Source organism: Dipodomys merriami, unplaced genomic scaffold, assembly GCF_024711535.1.
Source record: "Dipodomys merriami isolate MVZ:Mamm:240054 unplaced genomic scaffold, mDipMer1.0.p SCAF_6, whole genome shotgun sequence".
Classification (NCBI taxonomy): Eukaryota; Metazoa; Chordata; class Mammalia; order Rodentia; family Heteromyidae; genus Dipodomys; species Dipodomys merriami.
The window spans coordinates 10,742,925-10,756,807 of record NW_027206179.1 but is presented as its reverse complement, the minus strand read 5'-3'; the positions used below and the strand labels follow the sequence as shown (position 1 = coordinate 10,756,807).

The 13,883-nt window shown below is 53.7% G+C and overlaps 1 protein-coding gene across 1 annotated transcript; it reads left to right on the top strand.

Moving 5' to 3' along the window:
• Positions 1-2,259: 2,259 nt before the first annotated feature.
• On the top strand, positions 2,260-9,590 carry LOC138814296 (zinc finger protein 556-like; the record flags this gene model as incomplete). The annotated part of the gene is made up of 4 exons (XM_070003301.1): positions 2,260-2,301; positions 6,019-6,145; positions 7,263-7,432; positions 8,886-9,590. Coding segments are annotated over exons 1-4 (1,005 nt in total), but the record flags the coding sequence as incomplete, so codon positions are not given.
• Positions 9,591-13,883: the final 4,293 nt, after the last annotated feature.

Sequence of the window (13,883 nt, the reverse complement as noted above, 5' to 3'; positions counted from 1 at the left end):
ATCTGTGACTTCCTACGTCTTCTCTGTCCTTACTGCACTTGGAATTCCTTCTCAACTTGAGTCATTACTGAACTCCCTAGAAGTTGCCTTGTGAGTTGTGAACAGCACACACCCAGTTCTCAGACTTGTGGTCTGTGTTCAGGCCATCACGTCTTCTCAGTATTTGCGGTCCACTGTGCCTGCTGTACTAGCTGTGCCCAGCAGGTGGCAGTGTCACCCCTCAGCCTCACCTCCCCCTACTCAACACATTCCTGGTCCTCAAAGGAACTTGGATAGGGCCCCTGTAAGTCCTCTGGAAGATGGCTTTCTCTCCTAAACCAGGCCCATTTAAGGAGTTGCAGTCTAAACCGCCACCCATTTTGGATCCAGTAGCCACCACAAAAAAGAAGCAGACAACTCTAGTGATTTGTTTCACCCAACATAGTGAAAGTATCCACATGTCATTACTAGAAACTGCTAATAAGATATAGATTTCTTTTTCAACCAAAATCTTCAGAATACTTCAATTTGGAAGTCACATTTCAAGGCTTGATGGTAGCCACACGTGGGCAGTAGCTGCTGTATTGGATAACCAAGAGAACAAACCAAGCATTGAGTTTTGCTTTGTGCTGGTCCTGGGGCTTGAACTAGGGACCTGTCAGGGCACTGTCCTGAGCTTTTTTTTTGTTCAAGGCTAGCTCTGTACCACTTAAGCCATAGCTTTTCTGTCATTAACTAAAGACCAAAGCCAGGCGCCGGTGGTTCACGCCTGTATTCCTAGCTACTTAGGAGGCTGAGATCTGAGGATCACGGTTCAAAGCCAGCCTGGGCAGAAAAGTCTGTGAGACTGATCTCCAATAAACCACTAAAAAACCAGAAGTGGTGCTGTGGTTCAACCGGTAGAGTGCTCACCTTGAGCTGAAGAGCTGAGGGATAGCGCCCAAGCCCAGAGTTCAAGCCCCATGACAGACAAGGGAAAAAAAGTCTACGACTTTAGCTGGGCCCTCGTGGCTCACACCTGTAATCCTAGCTACTCAGGAGGCTGAGATCTGAAGATCCCAGTTCAAAGCCAGCCCAGGCATGAGACTCTTGTCTCCAATTAACCACCAGAAAACCAGAAGTGGCACTGTGGCTTAAGTGGTAGAGCGCTAGTCTTGAGCTGAACAGCACAGGGGCAGCCCAAGCCCAGAATTTAAGAGCCACAACTAGCTGTGCGCCCGTGGCTCCCTAGCCACTCAGGAGGATAGCGGTTCAAAGCCAGCCTGGGCAGGAAAGTCCACTCAGGGCCCAAGTGCTGTCCCTGAGCTCCTCTGCTCAAGTGGTCTTTCAGTGGTTAACCGGAGATAAGAGTCTCACGGTCTTTTCCGCACAGGCTGGCTTTGAAGCTCGAGCCTCAGATCTCAGCCTCCTGAGTAGCTAGGATTACCAGCGTGAGCCACTGACGCCTGGCTCTTTTTAATTTTTTAAAAACTTTTATTAAGGTGTTGTACAGAGGGATTACCATTTCATTTCTCTCTCTCCCTCTTTCTTTCTTTCTGAATCCGGTTGTGGGGCCTGAACTCTGGGCCTGGCCGCTGTCCCTCAGCTCTTCAGCTCAAGGCTAGCGCTCTACCACTTGAGCCACAGCGCCACTTCCGGCTTTTTTCTTTTTGCTTATGGGGTGTTGAGGAATCGAACCCAGGGCCTCAGGCATGCAAGGCAAGCATTCTACCACTGAGCCAACTTCCCAGCCCCTTCCTTCCTTCCTTCCTTCCTTCCTTCCTTCCTTCCTTCCTTCCTTCCTTCCTTCCCTCCCTCCCTCCCTCCCTCCCTCCCTCCCTCCCTCCCTCCCTGTGGCTTGAACTCAGGGCCTGGGCTCTGTCCCTGAGCGGAGCTGCTTTTATTCAAGGCTAGCACTGTACCACTTGAGCCACAGCACCACTCCTGACTTTTTCTGTGTATGTGGTACTGAGGAATCGAACCCGGGCCTTCGCACACTCTACCACTAAGCCACATTCCCAGCCCCCATTTCATACTTTTCTATTTTCAGACAATGTCACCCCTTTCGACAAACTAGGGTGGGACCGGGAGAGCAGGCCAATTGGGCGGAGCTAGAAGACTATCCAATTGGGAGGAGCTAGGGTGGGGCTAGAGAACTGTCCAATTGGGAGGAAGAACTAGGCCAGGGCCGGATGGCGGTCCAATCAGGGGCGCTGCAGTCAGTCTAGCCAATGAGAGCCGAGGGCGGGGCCCGTGCCGCTGGTTCCTCCGCTGCGGTGCTCGCGGGCAGTGGCCGTTGGACCGTCGCACGACGTCCTCCGGTCTGGAGCAGAGGAGGAGATGGTGAGCGCGCTGCCGGAGCCCCAGCCCATCCCTGCACCCTGAGACACGGCCGGGAGGGGCAGAGCTGGAGCCCAGCCCACGGGTGGCCGGGCCGCATCCGCACGGGCTCGTCCCGGAGTCCAGCCCGGGGCCTTCCAGGGGAGCCCCCAGGGTCGGGGTCGGGGTCCGCTAGCCACCCGGCAGGCACTGCCGAAAACTTCAGGGTGTCCTTCGGCAGGACGCGGACAGGGGGGCGACAGGCCCACGAAGCACAGGGCCAGCCAGGCCCCGACGCAGGCGCCGGTCCCGGAGCGCAGAGAACAGGTGGCGGGGGGGGGGGGGGGGACGGGGGGGCGGGGGAGGATGTGGGCCCCGGCCCCGGCCAACCCCTGAGTCACCAGCCTGGGGTCGGCCTGGGTCGCAGGCCCAGCCCACCCGCCCTGCCCCACCCAGGCCACCCTTCAGCGGGCCTACTGAGTTACCTAAACCCTCCCATTTATGGAGTGGTATTGGGACGATCGGAGAGGAAGTTCCAGTCTGAGTGGGAATGCACCGGGGCTTGGTCTTTGTGGGGTGCATGGGCCGTTCCCCCCTGCCTCTGGTCCTGGCTTGGCCCTTAAAAGGCCACCCAGGGACAGACGTGCCCCTCATGGGCACTCTGCAGTCCTGCCGCCGCAGGGCCACACAGGTCACCTTGTGGGCAAGGCCTGCTAATTCCTGACTCGACCTGTGGGGACAGGTGCCCCTATCCTCAAGCTCAAACCGCCTGCAAGAGTCCACTTAGGGGGCTGGGAAGGTGGCTCAGTGATAGAGTACTTGCCTCACATGCATGAGGCCCTGGGTTCGATTCCTCAGGGGATTTTCTTTTTTGCTTGGCAATACTCAGGTTTGAACTTGAGGGTCTCTTGCTTGCTAGGCAAGTGTTGAGACCAAAAGAGACTATTTCCATGATCAGGAGTATGAGCAAAGAAAAGGAGCAGAAAGGTGAACTCAACAGACCAATAGGTTTTATTCAGGATGAAAACCTGGGGAGGGTGACCAAGTCTCCTTCAGCCCTGCACACCTCCCTTGCCACGAGGGTCCTGTTTTGGTGGTGGTGGGGGCATCCTGTGGCTTGAACTCTCGGTCTGGGCACTTTCTCTGAGCATCTTTGGCTGAAGGCTACCACTTGAGTCACAGCACCACTTGCAGCTTTTCTGAGTAGTTTATTGGAGATAAGAGGCTCATGGACTTTCTTGCCTAGGTTGGCTTCCAACTTTGATCCTCAGATCTCATCCTCCTGAGTAGTTAGGATTACAGGTGTGAGCCACCAGCGCCCAGCTCTAGATGAGTGCTTCTAATTCCAGTTATTTTCTGTCATAGAACTCCTGAGCCACACCCTCCCAACTCTTTTTGCTCCCCCACCCCCAGACAGGGCCAGCCTCAGACCATAATCCTTGTGCCTATACCTACTATGTTATGTAGCCAGGATTATAGATAGGAGCCACCATGCCCAACTATTGATTGAGATGGGGGTAGGCCTCAAACTAGAATCATTCTAGTCTTCTGAGTGGCTGGGATTACAGGAGTGAGTCATCACCCTTGGCCTGCCTTTTTTATGTGTATGATTTTCAGTCCTCAATTTTGTGAGGATCCATGGTCCTCTGGGGCTCACGGAGTTCTTGTTAGTTTTTGGGCACTTCCAAACTGGCTTGTGACATTGAAAAGAAAGTGAAATCTAATCTGACGCATTGTCAAATCATGACACAGTGGGTCTCATCATTTAGATTTGAAAAATCAGTTCTTCCACTTTGTCCAATAGTACACTATTATGATTTCACGCCATCTTCTAACTACTCTAGTATCTATGTGTAAATTCCTGTGTGCATGTGCATAGGAACTGAACTAGAAATAGACCATTTCAAGAAAATTAGAGGCTGGGTGTGAATAGGGCAAAGTTCACTGACCTGGCTTCCATTTCCAGCATCATCAAAAGAAAGAATATTGAGATGACTCCAGCTGCTCTTTCCCTCCAGGCCCTCAAAGGGGGCATCCAGTTGTTCCACTGAGAAGTGCATGTAGGCTCAGAAGTGGGAGGGGCCTCAGTCTGCATGTGGTGGGTGGGGAGGGCCATAATGTGCATGACCCTGGTGCCCAGGCTCAGGGATTATGCTGTGACCCACAGGGGCTGGAGAAGCAATGGAAACTCCTCCTTCAACTATGGGATGTCACTGTCTCCTGGGAGGTGGAACAAGGAAGTCCATTCCTTATTTCCTTTGTTTTTTTTCTGCTTGGTGTTGGGGATGGAACCCAGGGCCTTTGCACAGACTAGAAAGGCCCCGCCACTGGGGCCCAACCCCAGGCATGGAATCTATTTCTGCAAGGAGGATGGCACTGGGAAAACTTTTTATAATGTGGTTCTATAACTAGAAACAGTATTTTTATAATCATGGTCACCTTCACGGAAAGTTCTGGAGTTCACATAACTTGCTCCTCAAGGTCAGGAGTGCCCGTATGAGTGAATTTTCCAGGACTGTGGTAGACACATGGTTTTGTGACTGATCAATCAGGTGTGTCATGTGCTTTTTGGCATGTGTGTGTCTGTGTGTTCAGGTTGCTGAGTACCAGCTCCAAGGCTCACACAGTGGAAAGTGGGGGGCTCTAAGTCCTCACATCTTCCTGAGCTCTGCTGCTCAACTCTCCCCGACCTGGTGAGGGGGCTACAGGGGAGCTCGAGACCCCATCTCAAACCAAGAGCTGAGTCTAGTGGTGAATATCTGTCGTCTCAGAAACAAAGGGAAGCCTCCCACGGGTGATCATGGCCCAGGCAGATGCTTGAGCCTTAAAGGAGACCCTGCCCCATAACCAGCCAGGAAGCTGCAGGGTGGCTCAGCATAGAGCACCCACCCACCTGGCAAGCACAAGGCCCTGAGTTCAAACCCCAGTGTTGAGAAAAGAAAACCAGGTGGAAATCCTGCCATCCACATAGGTGAGCGTGGAGGACACGCAGCCACGTGAAACCCTCAGGCAGAGGCAGCGGAGTGCGATGTGTCTTCCTGTCCTGTGCACTCTGAAAGAGCCAGTGTCCTGAAGCGATAGAAAATTAGGGGCGCTGGCTGGGGGATGGGGGAGGCAGGAATAATGCTATGTTTGGCATATGCCAAGAATACAGATCCTAAATGTTTCCTGCCACCTTGCATGCATGAGGCCCTGGGTTCAATTCCTCAGCACCATATAAGCAGAAAAAGCCGGAAGTGGGGCTGCCGCTCAAGTGGTAGAGCGCTACCCTTGAACTGAAGAGCTGAGGGACAGCGCCCAGGCTCAGAGTTCAGGCCCCATGACCGACCCCCCAAAAAAAAAAAATAGTGAAGCTGGGCGCTGCTGGCTCATACCTGTAATCCTAGCTACTCAGGGGGCTGAGATCTCAGGATTGCAGTTCAAAGCCAGCCCAGGCAGAAAAGTCCGTGAGACTCTTATCTCCAATAAACCTCTAGAAAACAAGAAGTGGCACTGTGGATCAAGTGGTAGAGCACTCGCCTTGAGCTGAAGAGCTGAGGGACAGCACCCAGGCCCAGAGTTTAAGGCCCACAACAACAATAATAAAAGCCTAGAAAGCCATTTGGATACAGGAAGAGTAGGGTGAGAGAGGAAGAGTCAAGACGGGGTGCTGGGAGATGCCAGGATCTGGTGGGGTCCCCCAAAGAATAGAGTCTAGTCCTCTTCCTGTGGCCTTCCACTCACACATATGGCTTGCTGCAGGATTCTGTGGCCTTTGAGGATGTGGCCGTGGACTTCAGCCCGAGGGAGTGGGCTCTGCTCACCCCAGCCCAGAGAAGACTCTACAGAGAGGTGGTGCTGGACATCTTTCAGGCTCTGGCCTCCATAGGTAAGGGCAACATGGCATCTCCATGCAGACATAGGAGCAGAGTAACTGTTCCTATGTCTTCATGAGTTTATACCTGTGGGCCAGAATATGCGATGGTATGGTTTTTGTCTCAAAGTTCATGAATGGACAGGGGTGTGGTAGCTCAGACTGCATTCTGAGCTATTTGGAATGTAGAGATTGGGAGGACTGCATGCAGTTCAAGACCAGCTCTGGCAAAAGCACCAGACCCTTTGTGATAAAGGACTTAAGCAGAGCTGGGGGTGGGAATCCAGTGTTAGAGCTCGGGCCTGTGTTTGTTCGAAGAAGGTCCTGCGTTCAATCCTCCTGACAGACAGATTATTGATTCTAGCTGAAGGATACCTAGATGGGTACAGAGATAAATAGATGGATAAATGATAAACAGGTGGAGATAGGTAGATTATAGACGGATAGGTGGTAGACTATGGGTAGTAGACGAGGTAGGTGGTAGAGATACAGGAGAGATACTTAGATTGATATGTAGATAGGTGATAGATAATTAGAGGTGGTGGATAAACTTGATAGATGATTTGTGAGACAGATGGAGAGATTAGATATGCATAAAGAAGACAGAAGTAGAGACAGAGGATTGATAGATGAGAGATGAGAGATGATGGAGAGATTAGATAGGGGAAGAGAGCTGCAAGCTTTGCTGTAGACACCTGCCTAGCGAGTATGAAGCCCTAAATTCGAACCCCAGTACCACACACACACAGCTCTGCTTCCCTCCTTGCCTCCACCTGCTTCCTCTTTCTCCTCCCCTGCCCTAGATTGGCCCTGCGCTCTTCAACCCCTGCAGATGCAGTCAGATGCAGGAGCCCTGTCCTGCCTCCCCTGCTCCAGAACCATGAGCCTAGGCAAACCTCTTTATAAATCACCTCGTCTCAGGCACCCTCTTACACCAATAGCAAACTGTCTCAGAGAGACCAGTTGTCTGCTGTCTTGTGATATTTCTGAGTTCCATTGCAAGTGTGAGTGCTGTTAGTAGTGAGGTCACGGACAGCACACTCCACACATCCACTCCTGTGTGCACCAGGCCTGAGTCGGTGTGTCCACGCTGGTGTCTGTTACCTGACACTTGTGCGCTTTCTTCTTCCAGGTGACCAGAAGCAACTCAGTTCTCAGCAGGATTTCCTTGCCGAAAAATTATCCAATAAGCAGAAAATAGCAAGGTTCATCAGAAATGATACATGGGCCTCTCTTGTAGGAGAAAATTGGGAAGAGCATTACAGAGGTAAACACAAAAAACAGAGGAGATATTTGAGGTTAGTGGTTCTTAGAAGCAAACAGAACTCTCCCAGGAGACAGGCTTGCTTCTATAATGAACTAACTAAAACACACTGGTGGCTCCTGCTTATAATCCCAGCTACTTAGGAAGCTGAGATCTGAGGCTTATGGTTCTAAGCCAGCCTGGGCAGAAAAATCCATGAGATTCCTATTTCCAACTAATCACTCAAATGCTATAAGTGGTAGAGCCGTGAACAAAAACGCTTAGGGCCCGGCGCCGGTGGCTCACACCTGTAATCCTAGTGACTCAGGAGGCTGAGATCTGAGGATTGCAGTTCAAAGCCAGCCCAGGCAGGAAAGTCTGTGAGACTCTTACTGCCAGTAAACCACCAGAAAACTGGAAGTGGCACTGTGGATAAAGTGGTAGAGCATTAGCCTTGAGCTGAAGAGCGCAGGGACAGCGCCCAGGCCCAGAGTTCAAGCTCCATGACCAACAAAAACAAAAAAAGTACAACGCTTAGGGACAGCGCCCAGGTCCTGAGTTCAAGGCCTGGTAGCAGTGTGCGTGTGCGCAGACACACACACACACCTAGCTTCAAATTTATTCACAGGTTTCCAGACTTTTTCCTCAGTATGCCTTAGACATTGTGTCTGGAAGATAATTTAGTTGAAAACAGTCATAGGAAGCCACAAATGATTAATGGGTTACTATGGTTAACTTTGCTGTGAAATAATCCAAACCAGACAGACCTCACACACTTGTACGGAAAATATAAACTGCTTAGGTGTTTCATCCTAAAAGCAAACGAATTTCCAGTTTGCTTTCTTTTCTTTTGTTCAGTGTTTTGGTGGTGGTGAGGTTTGGATTTAGGGCCCTGCAGTTACTAGGCAGTTGCTCTACCACTTCGGTCTCACCGGTCAGTTGAGCCCCGCCCCCACCGCTTGAACTCCGCCCTGGCCGCTCGCCACGCCCCTAACGCTTGAGCTGAGCCCGTTGAGCCACGCCCCTAACGCTTGAGCTGAGCCCGTTGGGCCACGCCCCTAACGCTGGAGCTGAGCCCGTTGAGCCACGCGCCAACGCTGGAGCTGCGCTCGCTGATCTAACCACGCCCCTGTTCTGGCCCCGCCCACAACCGTCGAGCCCCGCCCCCAGCCGAATTTCCATATTACGTGCGGATCCTGTGGGTGCTGTCTCCTCCGGAAGACAGTTTCCCGTCCCATTGTGTACACTGGCTTCCTGTTCAGCCGATTCCATCTTGCAGTTACCTTAATTTGACGAGGCACACCTGGATGCCGTTTTGATTGCGCGGGAATGGAGCCGGGCCTTGCCTGCCATCCCGGGGGGCGCTGTGTTCCCCTCGGCCTCACTTCGCATCCCAGCTAGAAATGCAGCCCCGCTGGGGTTGGAGGCGTGGCTCAGGTGGTGAGCGAGGGCATCGGGTCCCGAGTTCGAGTCCTGGTCTCCTAGCGGAAAAACAGCGAAGCCCCGGGAGAGCCCGCGGTGACGCGGCACCGCTGCTGTCGTTGCAGGGTCTCGGTGAAGAGGAGCCGGCGCGCCGGGGGCCGCGGGCCCGACCGGAGGCCGCGCGGGGCGCCGGCCGGGCCGGGGCGGCGCTACGAGTGCGGGCGGTGCGGGAACGTGTTCACGCACCCCTCCTCGCTGCAGCGGCACATCCGCATCCACACGGGCCAGAAGCCGCACAAGTGCGGGGTGTGCGGGAAGGCCTTCAGCCGGCCCTCGTACCTCAGAACCCACGAGAAGACCCACAGCGGGGAGAAGCCGCACGCGTGCGGGGTGTGCGGGAAGGCCTTCCTGCGGCCCTACTCGCTGACGGTGCACGCGCGCGTGCACACCGGGGAGAAGCCCTTCGAGTGCGCGCGCTGCGGGCGGCCCTTCAGCTGCCCCAAGTCGTTCCGCGCGCACGTGCTGGCGCACACGGCGGGGAAGCCGTACCGCTGCGCGCAGTGCGGCAAGGCCTACCGCTGCCCCCGCTCGGCGCGCGTGCACGCCCGCCTGCACGCGGGCGAGCGCCTGCACGAGTGCGCGCGCTGCGGCAAGGCCTACGGCTGGCTCGCCTCGCTCCAGAAGCACGTGCGCGTCCACGACGGGGAGAAGCCCTACTCGTGCACGCGCTGCGGCAAGGCCTTCGGCTGGCCCTCGTCCTTGCACAAGCACGCGCGCGCGCACGCCCGGAAGGCGTGGGCGAGCGGAGCCCGGGCGGGAGCGCGGCCGGTGCGGCCCGCGCCTGCGCCTGCGCAGGCCCGCCAGGAGGCGCGCGCGTGCGCAACGTGCGGGAAAGCCTTCGCCCAGCGCTCGTCGCTGCGCCGGCACACGCGGACGCACGGCCTGGAGCGGCCGGGGGCCGCGGGCCGCCCCGAGCAGCCGGCGCCGGCGCTCGGCCCCTGCGCAGCGCTCGGCGCGCAGGCCCCCGGGGAGCCCCGCGCGCAAGAGTCCGGCCGCCCCGAATCCGTGCAGGACCGGCTGGGAAGTCACACCGGCAACGAAAGCGGCCCAGACCAGGCCGAGGAGCCGGGCGGCCGGGCGCCCGCCTGGGACCCCCGCCACGCGGGAGGCGGCGGCCCGGAGGCCGGCCCCGGTGAGGACCCCGGACCCGGCCTGAAAAGTAGCTAAAGCAAAGACGGCCAGGCGCGGCTTCCGGGCGCAGGCCACGGCGACGGCCCGGGCCCAGGCAAGCCCGAGAGGCCGCGCAGCCCGCCCAGAGCCACCCCGCCAGCCGGTCTCCAGCTTGTTTTGGGTTCTGCAAATGGACTCTGAGGTGAGAATAATCGAGGGGCTAACTTTCCCACGTTGAAGTGTCTTGCATGCAGGGTGATCTGAAGTGCATTCTAATATGCATGTAGTATAGGTTTTTTTTGTTGTTCTGTAACAACAGTGGGGTCGTTAAGTGGTTCTGATTCAGTTCTTAGTGGCTTGTGCGTCCAAACAGGATGTCACATCACCTTTATGTCCACTGAGGAAACTACATTCACTGGGGTTTGAACTCAGGGACTTGCTAGACAAGTACTCTACCACTTGACCACGCCCCCGGCACGTGCACCATACTTCCATCCCCAACAACCTTTTTTTTGGTTAACACTTTTTTTATATATAGGTATATAATCTCTGATAGTTAAGTGTTGGCCGGAAGATTGTAATTGCATTTTGACGACTGGCTCATTAAGAGTTGGCATACATTTGTTAGTACCCATAGGTTGGAGCATCATCGCCTAGGAAGTGTTTCATGTGCTGCTGCTTGCTCTCAGACCTTGCTTGGGGCCAGGCCTTGGGCAGTGTATGAAATGAGAGATGCCCGGCCTGACAAGTGGCATCTAGTGGAGAGGGTTCTGCTGGGCTGTCCTGTGCTAAGGTTGGTAAAGCTAGGACTACATAACCCAGCATGCCTTCTCTGTGTGGTTCCTTACTGGAAGTGTACACAATGGAGCAAGTAATGATCCCTTCATTGAGTCTGCACAGGGAAACGTGGCTGCCTAGATAGGTGACTCCAGGGGCCAATTTCTTGTCCTGACTCCTCAGTCCCACCAAAAAAGAATTCCAGTTCCTTTCAAAAGTATCTTCAAGCCAAGCCAGGCGCGGATGGCTCAAACCTGTCATCCTAGCTACTCAAGAAGCTGAGATTTAAGGACTGCTCCAAACCAGCCTAGGCAGGAAAGTCTGGAGAAATTCTTATCTCCAATGAATCACCAGAAAACTGGAAGTGGCCCTGTGGCTCAAAGTGGTAGAGCGCTAGCCTTGAGCAAAAGAGCTCAGGAACAGCACCAGGCCCTGAGTTCAAACCCCATGACCACCAACAACAAAAAAGTATCTTCAAGCCAGTCATGGGAGCATACACCTGTAATCTCAGTACCTGGGAGGCTGAAGCAGAGCTGGGAGTTTGAGGCCGGTGTGGGCTATACAGTTAGAAGTTGCTACAAAATATTAAAAGCATTTGCGTGACAAGCATCAGCTGCTAGACTTCATTTGTCTGATACACAGCCCCATTTTCCCTTCCTGGGGTGCCCCAGGCTCAGATATTCAACTCGGATTTCCCGGCATGGCCTGCGCTCTCCACCAGGACTGCCCTTCCGGTGACCCCGCCCCCTTCTCTTGCTTTATGTCCTGATGGCACCCCCACAGACACAGGAACGTAGCTATGAACCCCCTCAGCCCCGGCTTGTGCCACAATGAGATGAGAGGCCCTGAACCGCAGCTGCTGTACCGAGCTCTGCGCAGCGCTGCCACGGTGGCCCGCCCTCGGTGCTGTTCTGTGATTGTTTTAATGATGTGCATTTGTAAGAATTTCTGTTTTTCAGAAATAATCTGTTACCTATGTTTTCAAATAAGCTGTCCACATATGTGTCTTGATTTATGAGGTTATATCCCAGTAAACCCACAACAAATTGAAAACGTTGCAAGTTGAAAGTAAAGACCTAGTGTGGGGCTGGGAGGTGGCTCAGTGGTCTAGTGCTTGACTCACATGCATGAGGCCCTGGGTTCAATTCCTCAGTACCACATAAACAGAAAAACCCAAAAGTGGCGCTGTGGCTCAAGTGGTAGAGGGTTAGCCTTGAGCTGAAGAGCTGAGGGATGGCGCCCAGGCCCGGAGTTCAGGCCCCACGAATGACAAAACCAGCGTGGGGGCTGGGAAGGTGGCTCAGTGGTAGAGCGCTTGCCTTGCATGCCTGAGGCCCTGGGTTCAATTCCTCAGCACCACATAAGCAGAAAAAAAAAAAAGCTGGAAGTGGCGCTGTGGCTCAAGTCGCAGAGCACTAGCCTTGAGCTGAAGAGCTGAGGGACAGCGCCCAGGCCCAGAGTTCAGGCCCCACGACCGGACCAAAAAAACAAAAACAAAAACAAACCAGCATGGTAGCTACTTGGGAAGTGGAAACTGGGAGGATCAGTTTGAGAGTAGTAAAACCCCATCTCAAAGAATAGTTGGGGATGGTAGTGCAGACTTGTCACCCCAGCTATTAGGTACAAGGACCATGGTCAAGGCTGACCCCTGGCCAAAAACAAACAACAAACAGTGCCACTTCTGGCTTTGACTATAAACTCCTATTAGGAAAAGTAACTTTAAGAGTGTTGGGGAAGCCAGGCGCCCATAGCTCACGCCTGTCATCCTATCAGGAGGCTGAGATCTGAGGATCGCGGTTCAAAGCCAGCCCGGGCAGGAAAGACTGTGAGACTCTTATCTCCAATAAACCACCAGAAAACTGGAAGTGGAGCTGTGGCTCAAGTGGTAGAGTGCTCACCTTGAGCTGAAGAGCTGAGGGATAGTGCCCAAGCCCAGAGTTAAAGCCCCACAACCAACCAAAAAAAAAAAAAAAATTTACAGGACCTCTCAATTCCATCAAAAGACAAAGCCTGGGGCTGGGAAGGTGGCTCAGTGGTTGAGTGCTTGTCTTGCATGCTTGAGGCCCTGGGTTTGGTTCCTCAGCACCATATAAGCAGAAAAAGCTAGAAGTGGTGCTGTGGCTCAAGTGGTAGAGCAACAGCCTTGAGCTGAAGAGCTGAGGGACAGCGCCCAGGCCCAGAGTTCAAGCCCCATGACCAACCCAAAAAAAGACCTATGAATCATGGACACAGAAAAATAAGAAATATAAGTGAAAGGCACAGAGAACCTATTCAATAAAATAAGAAAACCACGACCGGACCCAAAAAAAAAAAAAAAAAGGGCTGGGGGTGTGAGGCTCTGAGTTCAGAACCCAGTACAGCCGGGAGTGGGGGCGGGGGGACAACTGGGTGCTGATGACTCACGCCTGTAATCCTAGCTACTCAGGAGGCTGAGGTCTGAGGATCACAGTTCAAAGCAGTGGGGCAGGAAAAGTCTATGAGACTCTTTATCTCAAATTAAGCACCAAAAAGCCAGAAGTAGAGTTGTGGCTCAAGTGGCAGAATACCAGCCTTGAGTAAAAATGCTCAAGGATAGTACCCAGGGTTCAGTGCTCAGGTTCAAGGGATAGCACTTGAACTTGAGTCCAAGCCCCAGAATCACGCCCCCCACACACACAAAGGGAAAAAATAGGCAATATCATATGAATAATAAATTACTCTCCTAAGGATTCATGTACAAAATAAATGGAGGGATATGCCTGAAGGTATTCCCACACAGATGTGGGGAATGTGTTCTCTGCTAAGGGCCGTGTGGCTTTTATTACACCACTCACAAGTCATCAAAATGAGCAGTACAAGCAGACAGGCTGCAGACGCTCAGTGAGAAAGACACACCAAAGGATTTCATGGGCTTAAATACAATCTATGGTGTGGATAATCCATTTCCCCATGCCTGGCATAAATAAACTTTCTCTCAATGAGGGAGGAGTAGCAGCTGAAGGCTTTCCCACAGTGCGCACACATGTGGGGCTTCTTGCCCGTGTGCACCCTCACGTGGCCTCAGAACGAGGAGTAGCAGCCTGGGGTTCTCCCGCAGTGCTCGCACCAGTAGTGTGTCTCCCCACGGTGGGTTCTCACGTGGTCGTGGAAGTAGGAAGGGCA